Source organism: Typopeltis vanoorti, chromosome 9 (assembly GCF_054136105.1).
Source record: "Typopeltis vanoorti isolate ZY-2024b chromosome 9, IOZ_Tvanoo_1.0, whole genome shotgun sequence".
NCBI lineage: Eukaryota > Metazoa > Arthropoda > Arachnida > Uropygi > Thelyphonidae > Typopeltis > Typopeltis vanoorti.
In genome coordinates this window covers 10,490,990-10,511,745 of record NC_143557.1, presented here as the reverse complement: position 1 = coordinate 10,511,745, position 20,756 = coordinate 10,490,990, and the positions used below count along the sequence as shown (strand labels likewise).

The 20,756-nt window shown below is 35.5% G+C and overlaps 1 protein-coding gene across 4 annotated transcripts in view; it reads right to left on the bottom strand.

Moving 5' to 3' along the window:
* The window catches only part of LOC150102880 (uncharacterized), a 539,029-nt gene that overhangs the window by 51,206 nt on the left and 467,067 nt on the right, over positions 1-20,756 (bottom strand). For 3 of the 4 annotated variants that reach the window (XM_090397682.1, XM_090397680.1, XM_090397683.1), the window contains exon 14: positions 5,594-5,735. In XM_090397682.1, the coding sequence (XP_090253808.1) occupies positions 5,594-5,735 (142 nt within the window). The remainder of the gene's footprint in view (positions 1-5,593; positions 5,736-20,756) is intronic. The other variant, XM_090397684.1, reaches the window with a different exon arrangement.

Sequence of the window (20,756 nt, the reverse complement as noted above, 5' to 3'; positions counted from 1 at the left end):
TGCAGTTGTGCTGAAGAGGAATATAAATTACTGTTGCTAGGATATTACTGTGGTTGCTGTTCATCTCTTCAGATGAACAGTAACTACAGAACTATTTACAGAAGATCCATGCAGCAGAAACACAATATCTGAATAAAAGTAAGTGAAGCAGACTGGTGAGAGATGGATCTTTAGTCAATCTAAATGCTCTTTTCTGTACTGGACTGAGTATTTTTAGGGACCTCTCCAATTATGGGAAGAATATTCCATGGTTGTCCAAAGTTGTGATTGGTAGGTGGCTGTTTGTTGATAGGTAAAGAAACACTTTGAATAAAAAGGAAAACATAATTTTTTGGATCATGAGGAGGCAATATTTGTGAAATGCTGTTATAAAAATTTCATCTTATCTAAATATCTGAATGTTGTCAAAAATAAGGCTAGAAAAAAAAAGGAGGGGGTATTTTTTATGAGAAATAAAGCAGAATTAGGTTTTATTAACATTAATATTGAAAAGGTTATCTGAACTAAAGTGAAGAATGACTTGATGGTCAGAATTCAGGGAAGCAGAAGCTTATATTCTGAAATGGTTTGCATGGTGTAAGAGTGTTTGATGAATGATAAGAAGGAATGCAGTGCGCTGCATTCCTCTGCATTCAACAAACCTGTGTACTGAGTAGTCAACTGGAGCAGGTCACTGATATATAGAAGGTACAGAATGAGTGAGAGAACAGAGTCCTAGAGAACCTCAACAATGGTTGCAAAAGTAGAAGATAAGGAGCCAGTATCCCAAAATGTGGTGAGTGTTCAGTCAGGAAGCTGCAACCTTGTTGCAGATCATGTTCAAAAATGTACAATAATGTACAGTTTTGAACCCATCATTCAGTGGGACAGGCTGAATGATGGGTTCCTAACCGATTTTTGCAAAAGACCTGGTAGAAAAGCTCTGAGGATATCAAGAAGAGCAACCACCTGGAATTTGCCAAACTTTTCCATAGCATTTGTTCAGAGGCCTGTGACACAGGTAAGCAAATCCCTTAAATTTTTATTTTATAGTTATACCATGATGTCTTGGAATTTGCCTATCTGGTTGTAAAATATGAAGTAAATTTAGTTCATCATGAAGATCTTGGGTAAGCCACATTAACATAAGCAGTCAATGTTTCAAAACTTAAATGTTAATTCTTCTGGATTTTCATTTTTATAATTTTATATTCTTCTAGTTCTCTTTCTGATGTTTCTCTCATTGTTTGAAATTGATCCTTTGTTGATAAATTAAAGACTTAATTTTGTATGTTAGTCAAGTAAATATTAGTTTAATATCCAACGTTTCATTGACTGATATCTGTCAGCATTTTCAAAGGAATACGTTGGTAAGCAATAGAAAGTAACAAAAACTAGCAAACTAACCGACAATTCTAAAAATTACATAAAGTTATCATTGTGCGTGATACAATGATATAATATGCTATATCAATGATATAATATGCTATATCATCTAGCCATAATATTATCTTCAGTTTCTCTGAAGATAATATTATGGCTAGCCTGGATGTCACATCTCTGTTCACAAATATCTCAGTTTCAGAAGTCATCGACATATTAGTGTCGATGACTTCATCACTGGGTGGGAACAACATCGCTGGGTGATGTTGTTCCCACCCAACATCACCCAGTTGTTCAAGCATTGCTTAACTTCAAATTATCTCAACTTACCATTCAGATGAATGCAGATGTAATTTTTGTGTTCTTCAAGGTGAATGTTAACAAATCTACCAGTCTGTCCAAAGTAGGCCAAATTTCAGGCACAAGGAACTTTATACACTTCTGGATGTTCAAGAAAATTTATGAAGGCAACTATCAGAATGAAAAGTTTGAAAGTGACATGGAGATCATATTTGCAGAGAACTTTGGCTATTTTTTCTGATGTACTCATAACATATGGGATGGAAATGGTTTTGCTGTAATCCTGCGTGAAGGAGGGGTGGGGGCGTTGCATATAATGGTTTTATCTATATATGAGATATTTTCTTTGGATTTTATTGGACCATGATTCTTTATAAATATATGTATGTAATCGTCTACCAGTTTTGCCAGCTGGAATCTGTCTGGCTTCTTCAGGACGAGAGTGGTTAAAAAAGGACCAAATATTAACAATCAAAATGGTTTTATCTATTTTAGCCAGTGGGATGTAGTCACTGGCTTAAAAAGGTGTTGCAAAGGTCCCCAAGCTCATTTTCAAGGGCTGCATCATTTGAACAAATAGCCCTGGCTTGGTGAGTAAGTGTTTTTGAGGATGCCATGCTGTTGGGAAGGGAGGTAGTGATTGTTTATGTAAATACCTTCCTATATGACTGGGTTTTCTGTAAATGGAGAAAGATAATGAGCCATTAGGAAATTGTCACTAGTGTATCTAAAAAGAAGAGACAATTGTTACTTTCATTTTCTACAGTAAAGTTTATTTTAGGATGTTAGATCAGATGGGGGTAAACATATATTACATAGAAGTCATTATAGGTCTGAGAGGCAATTTTTAGTATCAGCATCAGCTCTCACAACCTCAATAAGCATGGTTGCATAAATTTACTAAAGATCTGAGAGACTATTATTTTAAGACTTGATAGCCTGACTTCTCTATCAATTATATAGTTTAGTGCTGTGTGCCTATCACAGTTATAGTTGTGCTCTGATGGTACTGGGTAGAAAACCAACGAAATATTAGTGAGTTTAATAAATGTATTTTTTCCACTCTTGGTATTGTTTATACTGTAAAGCATTATTATGAATCATCAGAAACATCTAAGCCTTTTTATGCGAAAAACAAACCATTATTTCCCTGAAACTCTAACAGTATAATCAGTGATGAGCTATAAGGGGCTCACGTGATTTTTAACAGAGGGCTTCTCAAATTTGCCAACCCCTTGTTCTTCTTGTTTACTTTTTTATTTTTTCAAAAAAAAAAATTTTTTTTTTAAACATATTAAGCGACAAACTCATACGGTAACCTAACAAAATTTGTCTATTATTCGGCAGTGTATAGATTAAACATACAAACTATTGTTTTAATACTGACCATTTACAAACATCTTACATTATAGCCTACCAGTTTTGCTAGCAAACTGTCTAGCTTTTTCAAGGCATTTACAGAAAAACATAAAAACTAGTAAATGCAAATTGAAAGGATCTTAAAGATCTTAAAATATTGTAACTAAAGCTTAGCTACCAGTTTGTTTACAACGTTTTATGTTCCTTTCAATTTGCATTTACTAGTTTTTATGTTTTTCCGTAAACGCCTTGAAAAAGCTAGACAGTTTGCTAGTGAAACTGGTAGGCTATAATGTAAGATGTTTGTAAATGTCAGTATTAAAACAATAGTTTGTATGTTTAATTATCAAATGACCAAATATGTTTAATTTAAACAGTGTATAGATTATTTGGAATTATTGTTTCAACTCGTCTATAACGAATGCGCCCAAGTTTGAAAAAAAAATAAGCGCATGCACTATCTTTACCCTTCTCCCTTCTAGTAGCCAATTGTATGGTAAAACCAGTAGCCAATCAAATGTTTTATAAAAGATTTCATTCTTATTATATTTTAATAGTTAAAAAATGTTTTTCTTATGTAAGATAAATTAACATAGTTGATTGTGTGCAAATATTTCATGTTTAGATCATGAAATATTTGTTTAAGAATGATTACCTTTAGAGGTTGATTGTCCTCTCATACTTTTTGATTGGAATTTGTACACAAGCTGTATTTATAAAAGTTTTTGTGTGAAATACGTTTTTTTTTTTTTTTTGCTTGACGATGCGAGCCCTTTGTTAAAATTTCCATAGCTCACCACTGAATATAATCACGTATTGTGTGTTTACTTACTCTTGTCTAAGTCAACATGTGCTACATGACTTCATGTCTTGTGACTATGCCCTTGTTATGAATAAATATATAGAACTTAATAAATTCCATTATTCTCAACGTATTAACTGTTAATAGCAATATAATTTGTAGAATAAAAAAAAAAAAAGTAAATAAAATTTCCAGGGAGGGAGAGAGGAACTATATGACCTCCATATCATAGGATTCACCTTCAGGTGAAATTCGTTATAAGGTAATAAGGTCATAAAAATATCAAGGAACACTGGTGTTCACTATAAGTTATTTTTTCGCAACTCTCTGGACATCGTTTGTATACACACAAAATAGCATAAATACTAACTACCAATAATTGTCTAGACACTAACAATTGATACCAGCAGGCGAACCCTAATATTGGGTATGTCCACCTTTAGTTTTGATCACCTCCTGAATGCTTTTAGGGAGGCTTTCCATCAATGTGCAGCAGACATTTGTCTCCATCAAAGCAGCACTGAGTTCAGCGACAGATCGAGGATGTGCTGCTCTAGACCTCAATTGCTGCTCCAATTCGTCCCACAGGCATTTGCTGGGTTGAGGTCAGGACTCTGTGCAGAGCAGGGCAGCCATTTAATACCCATTTCTTCATACCATTCCATAATAGCTGCAGCTTTGTGGCATTGTCGTCTTGATGGTAACACAGGTTAAAAACTCCACAGTGTAGGCAGCACCTAATTATCCAGAATATCAAGGCCTTCATGGAACCATGAACAATAACCAGTAGTCCCACTCCAAACCAGCTGAATGCACCCCACACCATTACTCCTCCACTACCAAACTTCACTATGTACAACACGCTGTGATAACAAACGTTCACCAGGCTGTCTCCACACCCACACCCAGTCATCAGATTGGAAACAGGTGAACCTTAATTCATTGCTCCAGAGTACCATTTTCCACCTGGTCAATTGTTCACCTCAAATGCCCCTTTGCACCAAGCCAGATGAGCCTCCTTGTTCTTTATTGTGATGTTCGGCTTGTGTGCTGCTGCTTTTCCGAGGAAACCCAGTACATGTAGTTCTTTTCATACAGCATTAGTGCTTACTATGGTGTTACTGGCATGCTGGAACTCATCATGGATTCTCTCTGTCAGTTGTAGCCGTTTTTTGCATGCCACCCATTTTAACACCTTCCTGTCCCTATCAGTCATTTTCGGCAGCCATCCTGGGTGTTTTCCTACGCTGGTGATGCTAGAACATCTCTATTTCTTGATCACATCGCCAACCGCTGCTTTTGGATGCTCCAGTTGAGTGGCAATGACACTCCCTCGAAGTCACTGAGTTCATGTCATGTTGCCATACCACCTGTATTCAACTGCTCCTTCTATCTGTACAGTGGTTCTTATGCTATTAACAAACCTGGAATGTTCCATAACTTCAAATAACAAGGGTGTCTGGACAACCGTTGGTAGATAGTGTATAATAAAGTAATAATACAGTAGTGTAAACAAAGTTGAAGCATAAATGAACAACATAATAAGCTATTCCTCTGTGGAGAGTACTGTTATGCTATTAATTATATGCATCCCAAGTGTTTTAATGTATTAGAACAGCTGAAAAGTAGTGTTCTGATAAATTCATCTCTCAATCAATAACTCAGGAACACATACAATGATGCTGGAATGTTTAAAATGAACATTTTACATGTCATAAAGAAATGTACAAAAGTTAAATTAAAGTAACTTTAAGACTAAGTTAATCATACTTTGCTTTCCTTAATTAATGTTTTGGTGGCATCTGTACAGTTAGGCAGTGCTTGTTGCCGTGATTGCGATTTGCTATCTACTATTTCTAGAACAGACTGGTTTGTCATAACAGCTGGAGAATTAGTTATTGATGATGTCCTGCTGAAAAAAAAAAAAATATATATATATATAATACACACATAACTTTTTTTTAAAACATTTTATCTTACACACATATATATATATATATATATGCACATGTGTATATACAGACATACATACACAAAGGAGTTTCACCTCTTCTCATTAATGCTTGACAATCAGATTTTTTAACTTCAAACACTGATGGAATCATCATTGATAGTACTGTCTTAGGCATTAAAATGATGTAAATATAACAATTATATTGTCAGAATTACACTCCTTTTTCACTTTCATCCAACTTGTACTGCTTTTCATTCATATATGAATATGCATCTCCCCATTTATCATAGTAAACATGACAACAGCACATCAGTTAATGCAACCATGCAGGTGATCACTTTCAGACTAAATATAATGACTTGCTGATGGAAGTTTTTTTCACTTGGCTATGCTACCAATTATATATTTGGTTTAATCCTTTATCCAAGTGTAAGCAAACAAAGTTTGGACCTGGAGTATTTTCAGGGCTGGGGAAACTCATGGTAAAGGTGAAGTAAGTTCTGATCACTTGCCTTAGTAACTCCCATAATGCAAAGCACATCTCCTTGCAGACATGTATAATGTTATGCATTGTACATGCTAAGGCAAGTGATCAGAACTTTACTCCACCTTTACCACGAGTTGCCCCAGTCCTGAAAATACTTCAGGCACAAACTTTGTTTGCTTACACTTGGATAAAGGATTAAACCAAATATATAATTGGTAGCATAGTCAAGTGAAAAATCTCCCATCAACTATCTCTAATCCAGAGAATTTTAATAATAAGGTGTTGACACCTTTTGGAACTGGTATATGGTGATATGACTTCTGCATTACTTCCATCTTAGTATCACCACCTCTGGGTCTGGCTCCCACTGATGAGACCTCAATAAAGGTTGAAACCGGTCTGGGTAGTGGCCCTTCCCTTAATGCAGTGTTTCTCAAACTTCAGATATCCACATACCGCTTCTGAAGTTTTCATTATTACCAAGTACCCCCTTATCAAAATAATAAATAAATAAATAAAGTATATTTCATTGTAAATGTGAATTTTATTTGAATTTATGTGTTCATGTAAACAAAATATATGATTTATTTTTAACAGAATAATAAAATTTATAAAGATACTACAAATTTTTACTTAATAATTTATCATCAATGAGAGAAGTGAAATTGCTTATGGTGGGATAAAATTTCAGCAAACGCTGGCTCTGTAGTTTTTAATTTCAATCTCAGATGCGGTTCCTCTTCTTCGTCTTAATACCAACTTCGCATAGACATCAACTTGGAAATGGAAAAACGAACTTTAGAGTTTTATCCGTTAATTCAGGAAATTCTTTTGTATTTTTAGCCAAAATATATAATTCCATAGTATCTGAAACACATTCACTATATATTTCTTAGTTTTAACACGTTCACGACGGGGTGGAGTCAAACAAAACCATATGTTGCATGGGCAACATGTGGTTTTGCTCGAGTCAAATCTCGAGCAGAGATTTGAGTAGTAGCAGAGAGACAAATTGAGTAGTAGCAGAGAGACTTTTGTAGTAGCAGAGAGACAAATCTCTGCTACTACAAAAATGTAATCAAGAGAGATACATATTTATCATGCGACATATGAAAAACTGAGGCTATGTGCAGAAGTATCTGAAAAGCAGAATTAATTGTGGCAGGCGCAAATATCAAGACAAGGGATCATGACAGATTCTTCAGAGAGGGTGAAGGGTAAGAATGTGATTGGATAGGCTGTTACGTATATTTCTTACTATATCTTTTACTTTCGTGTTATGTCAAACAGGAAAGAAATATAATAGCACTGTATACTACAGGAAAATGATGAAGCTAGAGAATTAGAGATGGTGGAGAATAAAGAGTTGAAGTTCAGAGGACATATGCAAAGGTGACTAAGGCAGCTCATGGGATTACTTGTTTATTGAAGAACACATTGACGAGCAGAGTTAAGTAAGTTATCATTCCTCACTATAAAAGCCTTGATATGACCACATCTGGATTACTGTGCTTGGGTCTGCTCTCCTGGGTTTCTTGGGAAAGAGGAAGTAGTCAAGAAAATCCAGAGGTGAGTAACAAAGATGGTGAAATGACCCTATTCCAATAGATTGAGGGTGGGTTGCGAAAGTGGTTTATAGGTGGAGAGGGGATATGATAGAAAGATTTAAGTCACTAAAGGAGTTTTATAGAATTGATGCAGAGAAAATATTTCAGGACTACTTGGTGAGAGAAAGAGAGAGAGAGAGAGAGAGCAGAATAAGGGCTATCCCAGGAAACAGAATAAGTGGCTAATATGTGTTGAAATGGCAGTAAGAAGACTGAGTTGTTAGAGTCTGTTGGTAAATACATTCAAGAAGAGGTATGAAAGATACTTGCTTTGATAATGTGGGTCTCTCTCTCTCATAAGAAGTCTTCCAACTCCAAGAAGGTTTCCATCCAATAATAATGCTAACTAACATGTTAGCAGAGGTTATCAATAATGACCTCACAGAAGAACACAGAAGCTGCCTTCAATCTGCTAAACAAAGATCTACCATTCTACACCTCCTCCAAAAAACCGATAGCAAAAAAATTGCTGAAAAAATCCTACAAGCATATATCTCTCAACTGGAAGTATAAAGTTACATGACTGTAGAAATTTTTCATTATGTTGACAAAATGAACCATTATTGTAAACATCTGAATGGATGAACATATTAAGGATGTATACACAAAAAGGAGCACCAAAATCTGGTATAACCTTCCCCAAAACCAGAAGAAAAAATGGAATTTTATTTGGCTGCCAAATAAAATTCTTTCCATTTCTTTTAACAGTTATCGGGAAGTTAAACATGAATTGGATGATGGAAAAGCATATTGCATTATATGCATTTCTGTATAGTGCAATAAGATTAGCTAACATGAGATATGAAAGGCAACACATCAGCCAAATCAACAAAGATGTTTATGTTGACATTATATAGATTCTATTATATAATATACAGGGTGGCCCATAAGTCATGGAGCATGCTGTAGAAAGGGCCCGTCTTTGTGAAGCAACAATAAATTCATTTAACATCACCAGATTTTGTTTTATTAGTTATGAAAAGCCACACCAACATAAATGCCTTCCATTTTCAGCTTCACAAAGATGGCCCTTTCTAGGCAATGTACCAGGACTTATGGGTCATTCTCTATAATAATGAAATACATAATTATTACATAGGATTGTTACAATAATACAATAACAATGGTAAGTATTTACTGGACTTCTGCTCAGGACAAGGACTAGTCATTACTAACAGCATGTTTCAAGATAAAGATGTGCACTAGTTCACAAGGAGAGAAAACAAGAAAATCCTCATTGACTACGTCATTGTTGATAGTGAAATCATCATGCTTGTTCAGGATAATACAAGAGAGTGGTAAGAAGTGATAATACAAATGGAAGACTGGTAAGAATACAGAAAATAAATAGCAGGAAGGTGACAAAATGTTGAATGAAAAAGATCTAAAAACAAAAATAGGAATTAGTATCAATGGTATAAAATACAACAATCTTGGATATGCTGATTATACCATTCTAATAGGATGAAACAAATTAAATTACCGCAGATAATTTAAGAAGGTAAAGTGTTTGGATTAGATATAAATGCAAAAAAAGACCAAATTTATGAAAATCTTAAAAAACCAGATCCGAGCAGAAATATTCATAAACAATATGAAAATTGAACATACAACAGAATACAAATATTTAGGCACCTACTTTACTGCAGATGGAAAGCAAGATAATCATCATAATAAAATTCCTGACATTAACCTCAAGCGGTGTAGAGCATGATAGTACTACATGAAAAATTTACATTTTACATCATCACTAACTTCCTATCTACAATTTTCCTCCAAATCAATCTGTTAACTGTCAAGACTCCAAAATTATCACATCTTATATTTCTATCTTCTAAGGCACTTTTTACCATATCGATCCACCTATAATCTTGGTCTTTTTCTGTCAACCTGGAAGAGAACACTTGTTTTGCTAATCTTTCTTTTCCCATTCTGTTTAAGTGATCATACCACCTGAAATTAGCTCTGCTAACACATTTCTGGATGTTGTTGGAAGTTTTTCACTTGGTTATACTATAAATTAAAGATACCAAGAAATTATATACTTGGTTTAATCCTTTATCCAAGTGTAAGCAAATAAGTTTGCACCTGAACTATTTTCAGGACTAGGACAACTTGTATATAGAAGGTTATGACTTCACATCACTTGCCTTAGTATCCCATAATGCAAATAACATATCCTTATGGGTATGTATAATGCTATGCATTATGGGAAGGGTCACTACCCAGACCGGTTTGGACCTTTATTGAGTGAAAAAGTAAAGGGCTGCTCATCATAGGCCTAGAGTAGTTAATATACGGGTGCAAGAGAGCCTGATAGTATTAGGAGAAAAAAAGACAGATAGATAGCATGAGAGAGAAAAGGCCTCAGCTCTTTTATTATTTTTTATTATTATTACCCCAAGACCTCATGGAGTCAAAGACTCATCTGGTCTCATCTTTTATATCATCATATAGCCAAAGGCTATCAGTTTTTGTTTTTCACCAATCTCATATAGATGAACAACAAAAAAACCAATTGAAACTAAAGTGCAAATATGACTAATACCCAGGTGGTTAGCCCCATATGGGTTAACTGCCTTGAGCTGGCCTTCTCTGCCTGGGATTGCTCTCCAGTCATCCCTGCAATTGACTATAAGACTACATTGAATTAAGAGGATGGAACTATTTAAAAAACCTCTCATAGCAAGAATAGACAGAATTTTATCTTCCCCTGGTGAATACTGCATAATGTGGGTGGTCTACACCATCTAGTGATAAATTTGATATCTCCTAGAATGCTTCTTTCTAAATACAAAAAACGCCTGACTGAACAATAAAATTTCCACAATACAATATTATAAAGCATTTGGATGTCATGTTGTTGGTTTTCAAATCCATGTTATTTTCTAACCTTCCATAAATGGTATTTTAATTCATTAATTATAAAAATCAAAATTCTCTTTGCATTGCTGACAGGTGGTGGGTATTGTAAAAAAATAACCTGTTCTGTTGTAAATAGTGGCATGCCCAACACATTACATAATCTGTTCCAAATACGCAGAGCAAAAGGGCAGCTGTAGAATGCATGTTCTGTTTCCAATTGGTAACAGATGTCACAGATTGGATCTCCAATGTTAATGTATACCTCCATTTGATGGCAGTGACTGAAAAGCGACCATATCCAATTCTCCAAGCAAGATCCTTCCTGTTAGGGTACCCATGGAACTTCATCAAGTTATGAAACAAAATATTGTCGTCAGTACCCAACTGTGGAACTTCGCAGTGAAAGAGATTAAAGATTTCTTTATACCAAATTTTACTTTTTTTTTTAATGGAAAAGATGTCAATTCCGGAATGTTTTAGCAGTCTTAGAGTTAAGCACAGAATGTTATAGCATTCAAGAACAATCTCAGCTTTTGGACCTTTATAATCATTAACTCCAAACAGGGGAAGATGAAAACCCAAGTAATGCCGGAGAAGGTCTGCACAAGGTCTGTAAGAAAGGTTCAAGAACCAATGCAATATTTTATGGATTTTTGAAGCTGTATTGCTTAAATAGCAGAATTTTAAGACTGGAAGTCCAAATCCTCCATGCTTCGTTGATAGTTGAAGAAATTCCTTTTTAACTTCTTGGTATTGGCTAGACCAAAAAAATTGCAGAGGTTTACTACATAATTGCTTTTCTTCATTTTCTGTGATGTCTGTAATATTTATTATGTACAACTGAGCAGGAAAGATTATGGTTTTGAGTACCATGGCTTTAGAAGAAAAGGAGATTGGCCCTATTTTCCAGTCTTCTAACATTTCCAAGTTCTTGGACTGGTAATATTGGGTAAGTGAAGAAGGGAATTCCAAGTATAATGAGGGGTTCTCTCTCATTATACTTGGAATTTCATAATATGGAAAGATCCAACTTTCCATAAACTTTAACTTTTAACTTGTCTGCATTAATAACTAATTCACTGCTTTTGCTGAATTTTTCCAAAATACAAAAAAAAAAAAAATATATATGGAATCATTATCCTTCAAAGTTCCGACTACATCATCAGCATATGCTAATACCTTATTTTCCTTTTTAGTTGAAGGAACTGTTATTGTAAGAAAGGTTCAAGAACCAATGCAATGAGCAGTGGACTGAGAGGGCAACCTTGCTTGACTCCTTTTTGAATTTTTACTGGGTCTGACAGGAACCCATTAACTAGGAGGCAGGTGGTTGAATTGGCATAGGCTCCTTTGATAACAGATAGCAGTTTTTTACCTACACCAATTTGCTGGAGGATGTGGAAGGGATGCCGGACATTATTGAATGCTTGAGTAAGGTCTACCGATAGCACTGCCATTGACTACTTTTTCATGTTAACTAAGTAGATTAGATCACGTAGCAGAAATAGAATAAATTCTACTGCTCGACCTGGTACTCCATATACCTGTGTGCTTTTAATTATATATTTCATTCCCACTTTGAGCCTGTTATTGATAATGTGGAAAAATACCTTGTAGTCAGTATTAGATAGAGTGGCTTGCTACAAATTCACTTGGTATGTGTCCTGATGAGAGAAAGGAATTAAATAGTGTAACTAGAATGGGAAGAATAAATCTCAGGCCTCATGATATAGTTCATCCCTAGACCATCAGGTCCTGGGGATTTTCTTGTCTGGCATTCTTTATAGGCTGTGGTAACTTCAGATGCTGTAATGGGGCTGCCAACCCCATCTTGGATATGAACAGGAAAGCCATTAATGTTCCAAAAGTTATAATTTCCAACAGTACTATTGTCTTCAAACAGATTTTTGTAGTATTTTTGAAAGGAGTTAAAGATGCCTTTAGTGGTGGAGATGTCTTTTCCATTAACACAGATTTGAGTGATAGTTCTTTCTTTGCAAAATTTTGTAAATTGCCTATTGAAGAATGCAGTTGAAGGGCTATCTGCTAAGTGCTGTTGTATTCTTATCTTAAAATTTCTTTCTTCTACTTGTTTCTGCCTTTCCAATTCTATCTCTATGTTAATGTTTATAATGATGTTGCTACATTCTATACCATTGTGTTGGTTTGTTACAAACCAGCTTCTCTCTTTATACAGATCATTCAACTTTTTCCTTTTGAGGAAAGTCTGTTTCTTTCCCCATTCCATCATATTCTGCTTTACTGCTTGTTTGAATTTTAACCACATATCCCAATTCAAACAGAGGGTCTGGAATTTAGTTGAAAAGATCAAAAGAAAATTTGGTGGAAGTCTCATGGTCCAGAAGACATCTCTACTTTTCCCATGCAGTGGAACTTAAGTATAACTGGATTATGATCTGACATGTTGATGTCAAGATGTTTTATCTGAATTATCCTATTTATAAGGGAAGAAGAGATATAAATTCGATCAATACGAGTACCAATACCTTGATTCATGTATGCCTGGAGATTAGGATTGCGAATCCTGTCTAATAGTTGAGCATTGTCAAGACATGTTTTTAACTGTGCATATCCCACTTTTCCACTCCTGGAGTGGCCTCCTATTTTGTCTAATGTGGGGTTTTCAATACAATTCCAGTCTCCAATTGCTATGATGTAGTGGGCACCATATTAATATATGGCTCCAATTCCTGGAAGAATTTTTGTCTAACTGTTCCACTGGATGGAGCATAAACATTTATAAACCTTATTACATATCCACAGTATTTCCAATCTATTGTCAAGATTCTCCGTTCTGCATCCCTTTGGATATTACAGAATGACCCAAGGATGGGGGGGGGGCAAGAATAAGAACTCCTACTCCAGCCTGTTAAGTCTTCCAAAGCTCTAATAAGAAAGAAGCGGATATCTGTTAAACTTTTTATATCTTCAGAAGTATGTTTCTTGGAGAAACAAAAACCTGATATTATGGCATAGCATAAATTTGCATATAGTTTTTTGTTTAATTTGCCTATTGAATCCTTGTACATTTAATGAGGCAATGCAGAAAGGAGATGTATGATTATTGAAGTGTCACTGGTAAGTCTTTAACTTCTAAATTTTGGATGAACGCAATCAGGTCTTCAATCTGTGATCTGTGAAGAAGCAATTGTGTAAACTGCTTCTTGTACTGTTTTACCAGTTTTTTACAAGTGCTTTCAACCTTTATTAAGGTCTCTTCAGTGGAAGCCAGACCAAGAAGTGATAGCAAAGTTAAAGTAATGCAGAAGACATATTTTCATATACAAATTGCCGAAAGGTGTCACATCGCATTATTAAATTACTCTGGATTAGAGACAGTTGTTGAAGGTTTTTCCACTTCGTTATACTATAAATTAAAGATACCAAGAAATTATATACTAAGTTCAATCTTTTATTCAAGTGTCAGCAAACAAGTTTGCACCTAAACTATTTTCAGGACTGATGGGATACTAAGGTACGTGACGTGAAGTCATAAGCTTCTATATATGAGTTGCCCCAGTCCTGAAAATAGTTCAAGCACAAACTTGTTTGCTTACATTCCTGGATGGTAACAATGTCAAGTTCTTATCTAATATCCTAGTTTTTAATGTCATATTGCTATTGATGCCATTTGTTCATGCCCCTAATCTTTCTCAGGACTCTCATACTGCAGTCTCTAGTCTTTGGTGAAGTGTTTTATTTCTAACCCAGCTCTCAGATCCATAAGTTAAAATTGGTTTGAACATACTTGTATACAGATAATTTAGTATTTTGACTAATTTCTCTCTTATTCCATATAAATTTATTCAGTTAACTTCCTACCATACTAGCTTTGTTGATATTGTTGTCTATTTCCATATTCAATTTAATATCTTCACTAAAAGTCATGCCTACGTAGCTGGAATCCTTTCTTTTAGGTCTCAAAGGTCGAAAAGTCGAATGTAGAGTTTAGTCATATTAAACTAAAGTTTTACTCAAACACGGTAGTTGTCTCCATAATTTTCAAAAATGTAAGTATCTGAAATGTTTTACTTGTTGTTTAGGTTCTTCATTCACAATGCAGTTGATATTTTAAATGCTTCTGCCTATTTTCATTGTCCCTGTCTTGTTATTCCTGACCTTCATACCATATCTATTATGACAGTTATTCAATTTAGTCAGGGAATTTTGAAGCCTTGTACCAGATTTATTTAAAAGTATAACATCATCTGCATAAAGCAAAGAGCTGACATTAACATCTCCAATTTTGATATGAGGTTTAATATACCACTTTCCTTCATAATGTGGTCCATATAGATAATGAATAACAGAAGGGATAACGTACATCCTTGTCACACACCAGATTTAACATTAAACCATCTTCCTATACTTCCTTCAATTCTAACTGCTGACTTACAACTCAAATAAAAACTAAGAATTGCATGATATAATACCCCAATGACACCATACAACTGTAGTGTTTTGAATAGCTTTTCTTTTGGCACCTTGTCATATGCCTTTTCTAGATCTACAGATCTTTGTTATATTCCATGCTCTCTGAACAATTTTTTGTAAAGTAAAAATCTGTTCCTTACAGCCTCTATTTGATCTGAATCCAGCTTCTTCTTCTTCATCAAGGTTTCTCTTCCACCATCCTTCTCAACTGTTTCTCAAGTAAACATGCATATATCTTACCAGGAACACTCAGTAGAAAAATACCTCTGTAATACTCACATTCAGTTTTATTTCCCTTTTTATATATGGGTACTATGAGAGCTCTACTCCAATCATCTGGAATTCAGACCTCTATCCAGCCATTCCGAACTATGCAATGCAGCCAATATAAGACTTTTATACCTATACTTTTATACTTGAGCATTTCTGGTCGAATATCATCTACTCCAGCTTCATTTCCCCATTTCAACTTTTGATGGCTTTTTCTACTTCAAGTATGGATATGTATTCCTGATTGCATGCCTGGTCAGTTTTTTTTACCACCGTGCTGTCAATGATTGTTTTATTTAGCATTTTTTCGAAGTAATTACTCCATACTTAAAGGATATCTCTAATTCATTTTACAGCACTCTTTCCTCCATTTCTGAACTTCTTTAACAACCTCCAGAATATCTTGCCATCTCCTTGATATTTATTTTCTATGTTCTTACCAAAGTCTTCTCATGACTTTTGTTTAGCTAGTTTTACACAGTGTTTAGCTTTCTTAGATTGTCTCTGTATTCTGTAAGAGGACGAGATGACAACCTCACCACATGCCTCTCTGGCTGAATCAATCGATGTTTTCTTCAGGGCTTGCCACTGAATCTGCAAGGTTTGGTTCCTGTTCTCAAACTCTTATTTTTTACATATATAAATAATGTTTGTGTCTTTTAGTCTACAATTCACATATTGGCTGTTCAACTTTTATTTGCTTTAAAACTTTCAAGCAAGATATAGAAATAAAAATAAGAACAACCATAGCTAAAGATTGCCTTCTGGAAAAATAAAGATCTGCTCCATTAATAATTAAGAAGTTCTGTGGGTATCGAGACAAAGAAAAGACCTATGAGAACATTATTGTGGCCAGTTTTCACATATGGAAGTGAGACCTTGGTATTCAAGAAGAGAGTAAGACAACAGATAATGGCCTTTGAAATGTGGTGCTACAGGAGAGCTCTGAAAATCTCATGGACACCTTATGCGACAAATACAGATGTGCTACAGAGAATGAGAACACAGAGATCTTTATTACAGGAAATGATCCAGAGAAAGAAGAGATTGGTAGGACATGTACTGAGAGGTTCAGCAAGGCCAGAGGATAGTAACAGTTTTAGAAGGATGGGAAAAGGATCAAGAGGTAAAAAACGAAGGACATGGTTTGAAGATATAAGATCATAGACAGGATCACATGGCTATGCAGAAACAAAAAGGAAAGCCACCAACAGAGACTACTGGAAGAACATGGTGCTGCACCTTCTCACTGAGGAAGCTAAATGAAGAGAGAGAGAGACAAAATGTTCTGAGACTATTGAAGAACCTTAGAAATGGAGAAAAGAATACTGTAAAAGGAATCAAAGATGATAAAGGTGACATCAAAACTGAAGATAAAGATATCCTAGATGTCTGTAGTAATTATTTTGAAAGACAGAATGATACTAGAAAAATTTCAAGAGGAATGCAAAGAGGAGTACATATCAATACTTGACATAGAAAAAGCCATCAAAAACTTGAAATGCAGAGGGAAGCTGGAGTAAATGATAATCAACAAGAAATGCTGACTTATGGAGGTATAAAAGTTTTGCAGTGGCTACACTGGATAATTTACAGAAACTATCAGAAGATCGAATTCCCAATGATTGGAGTAGAGTTCTCATACTACTCAATTATAAAAAAAAAAAAGGGAATAAAACTGAATGTGAGAATTATAGAGGAATTGCTCTACCAAGTGTTCCAGGTAAGATTTATGCAAGTCTACTTGAAAGAGATTGAGAAAATTGTGGAAGAGAAACTTGGAGAGAACAACTGGGTTCAGGTCAAATAGACTTGTCAAGATCAGATTTTCACTTTAATACAAATAATTGAAAAATTGTGGGAATATGACAAGAATCTGTAGTTTTGTAGATCTGGAAAAGGCATATCATGAAGTGCCCAGAGAAAAGCCAGGTGAATAAATTTATATAGAATAGTTGAGAAATTAGCCAAAACACCAAACTAGCAATATACAAGAGCTGTTTAAACCAGTTTTAAGTTATGGATCTCAGAGTTGGGCTAGAAATATAGCATTTCATGAAAGATTAGAGATCACAGATATGAGGGTTCCGATAAAAATTAGCGAAGTAAACCAATGGTAAAATTATATTAAAAATGAAGATATTAGAAAGGAACTTGACATTATTAGCATTCAAGAATGTGTCAGCAGTGCTACTCTAAGTTGGTGTGACCACTTAAATAGAATGGGTGAAGAAAGAGACCCAGAGGAAGACCAAAGTCTATGTCAACTGATTTGGTTAGAATTGCCTTAGAATCATGGAATGTTAGATATGACAATATAGGAGTGCTTACAAGTGATGGATTGATTTGGAGAAAAATTGTTGATAGGAGATTAATAATAATGTAAACTTAATCAATTAGCGCTGTCATGATAACCTGAACACCCCTTGGGAGTACATATCAGGAAATAGATAATGATGATATTTGATGCAACAGATTTACTCAGCTACATGATGTAAATGAAGAAATTGAATGACTAGAAGCCTAGAGATACGAAGAAAAAAAAACTATTTATTATTTGAACGCACAACTAATTTTCTCTTCTTAGAAGAATTCATTGGGTCCGTAAGAAAAGAGAAATATAAAAGATACTTTACAAGAGAAAAACGGCTATAAATTAAGTTTTAAACGTATTGCTGACATTTGAAGGCATGATCTTGTTTATGCCAAAGTCGAATAGCTAAAGAGTAATTAATTAATTTCCGTGTGATGGTACAGTAGCCGTGAGTCCCCCTTTTACGGGGTGGTACGGCACCATCTAGTCCCCTCAAATTTTATTCGGGCTCCGGAACCGGCATAGCTGACGAATCAGGTCTATGGCTGGGTCAGTATTCCTGACTGTAATCCATGTGTGTGTTCACTGGACCAGTATGCCTGCTTGCGGGATGAAAAACCGCAGATAAACTGGCAGAAAAAACCCTGCTGTCCACACCAAAGACTGGCTAACTTGGCTATGGCTGAGGAAGATCCTTAAGCTCCTTGTGTCGTCGATGGGAATCGAACCTAGGACACTCCTTCCCCAGGCATATGGTTGCGAAGCGCAAGGCCACTAGGCTAACTGAGCGGACAGCTAAAGAGTGACAAATAGACAATTTATATCTTGGGTTAGTATTAAGATGGACCGGACTGAGGACAATTTTTGTTGAATTCACAATTTTTCTCTTAAGCTCATCATAGCAACTGAAAATGTTTTCTAATTTGTTCAAGATTACTATGTGAGTGATAGAATCTTGATTATTAGGGTGTAGATTCTATCATCATGTAACTCTGTTCCCAATTTGGTACACCTAAAACAAAACGTGACAGCTTAAAGTATCCTGGAGTTTATTCTTTGGTGTAACTACAATGTGTTCTGTTTTGGTCAGACAGAGAAATCCATTAGTTTGCATGGAAGTGCATGTAAGAGACATCACATATGGCAGAACTAGAGTCAGCACACTATCTAATCACATTCTCAATTCTGCTCACCCTAATGATGAAAATTATATCACTCATTCAGTGAAATGGATCAAATCAAAAAACATTTTTAGAGGCTATGATAAGTCTTGAGAGAAGAATTGTGGAATTAATGGAAATTGTACTCAATCATGTTTATCTTAATACTAATCTTAGCTATAACCTATCTGATTGTCACTCTTCAGTTATCCAACAGTGGTATAAAGAAGGTCATGCCTGTGTGAATGTGCCCAACAATACTATGGCATCCAGAATTCTTTCAAATGTCAGCAATATATTTGCTGATATTTGAAAAATGTTTCCAAACACAAGATAAGCCTTGCTATCAGCTGATTATACTGCGCCTTAAAATACATTCATATTCTCTGCAGTCACCACACTCTCAGTCAATGCACTGCAATCATTCACTATTTACCATGCAAATAAACCTGCTTCTCACACCTTCCTTATAAACCTTCAGGGGTAACCCTTGTTCTTCCCCCCCCCCAATCTTACCATTCTGTAAAAAACTCTTCAGTGATAAATTTTTCTTAATATTCAACATTCTGAGGATGAAACCACCTGCGTGTATTGCCTCTAGATGCTTTCAGATATCTCTTTATAGTTTTGAAAACCTGATGAAAATCTGTGAACATGTAGTCCATCTGTGGCCTTATCAAATCCATCCATAATCTACTTCTGTAAGTGAATGTCCTCTGCATCACTACCAGAATTTGATGTGCTGTCATCAGAATTTTAGAAATGCATCCTCTAAATTTCAGGTTCCCATCCACCATAATTACTCCAGATCTCTTATTTCTGAACCTCTTCCAATATATTTCTGCTAACTGTATGGTCTACATCCCATCTTTGTAATCCAAATTTTAGAACCTTACAGTTGCAAACATGAGCAGATAACCCCCCATTCAGTCGATTCAGGGCCTCTTGTAACACCATGTCTGCTTTACTCCTTATAGTTCTTTCCAACCTTGAAGCTGCAAGCAACTAAATATAATCCCACTTTAACCACGACACCTGACACACTGACTTGCCTAAATTTGAAGCCTAATTTAAAGCTGAGTTAGTTTTGTCACCTCCCTTATGAAACAGTACAATCTTGCCTTCCTTCCACTCCTTTGAAACTTGACCCAATATAAGACTCAAACACTGCTTGGAAAGAAGTCAACGGACACCCATGAACAAGGTGCATCGCACTGTGCAATGAGTCAGGTGTTTGTAGCTGGCATAAACTGGAGTAATATGATGCTCCCAAGTCAGTGCATCTGTGTCTGGGTGAAATGGCTGTGAGAGGGGAACTAACGGAGGTTTGAAAGAGGCACTGTGATAGAATGCCATGTAGCAGGCCTATCTGTTTGGCAAATTATTAACAAACTGGACCATCCCAGATCAATAATACCATACTGAGATGGAAAGACCTACCATAATCGCTGAACGTGACTGTAGGGGTATTACGAAGGATAAGGAAGAAAAACTGCCATTCGTTGGCCAAAATGTTGAATGTGGAGTTCCAGGCATTGACTGGACCATGAATCTGTACAAAAACATTCAGAACTAAGGTTCACAACATGGGATTCCATGGTAGGACTGCAATATGCAAGCCCCACATTACCTGAACTGAATACAACATGCAGTGCTGTATTCAGTCGTGCAAAGATATACAGTGGGAGCTGGAAAGCCGTGTTATGGAGCAACGAATCATGCTACAGCCACTACTGAAAAGATGGATTGGTGTAAATGTGGCAGATGTCTGATGAACATCTCTTACTAGAGTACATAACCCCAACTATGAAATTTGGAGGT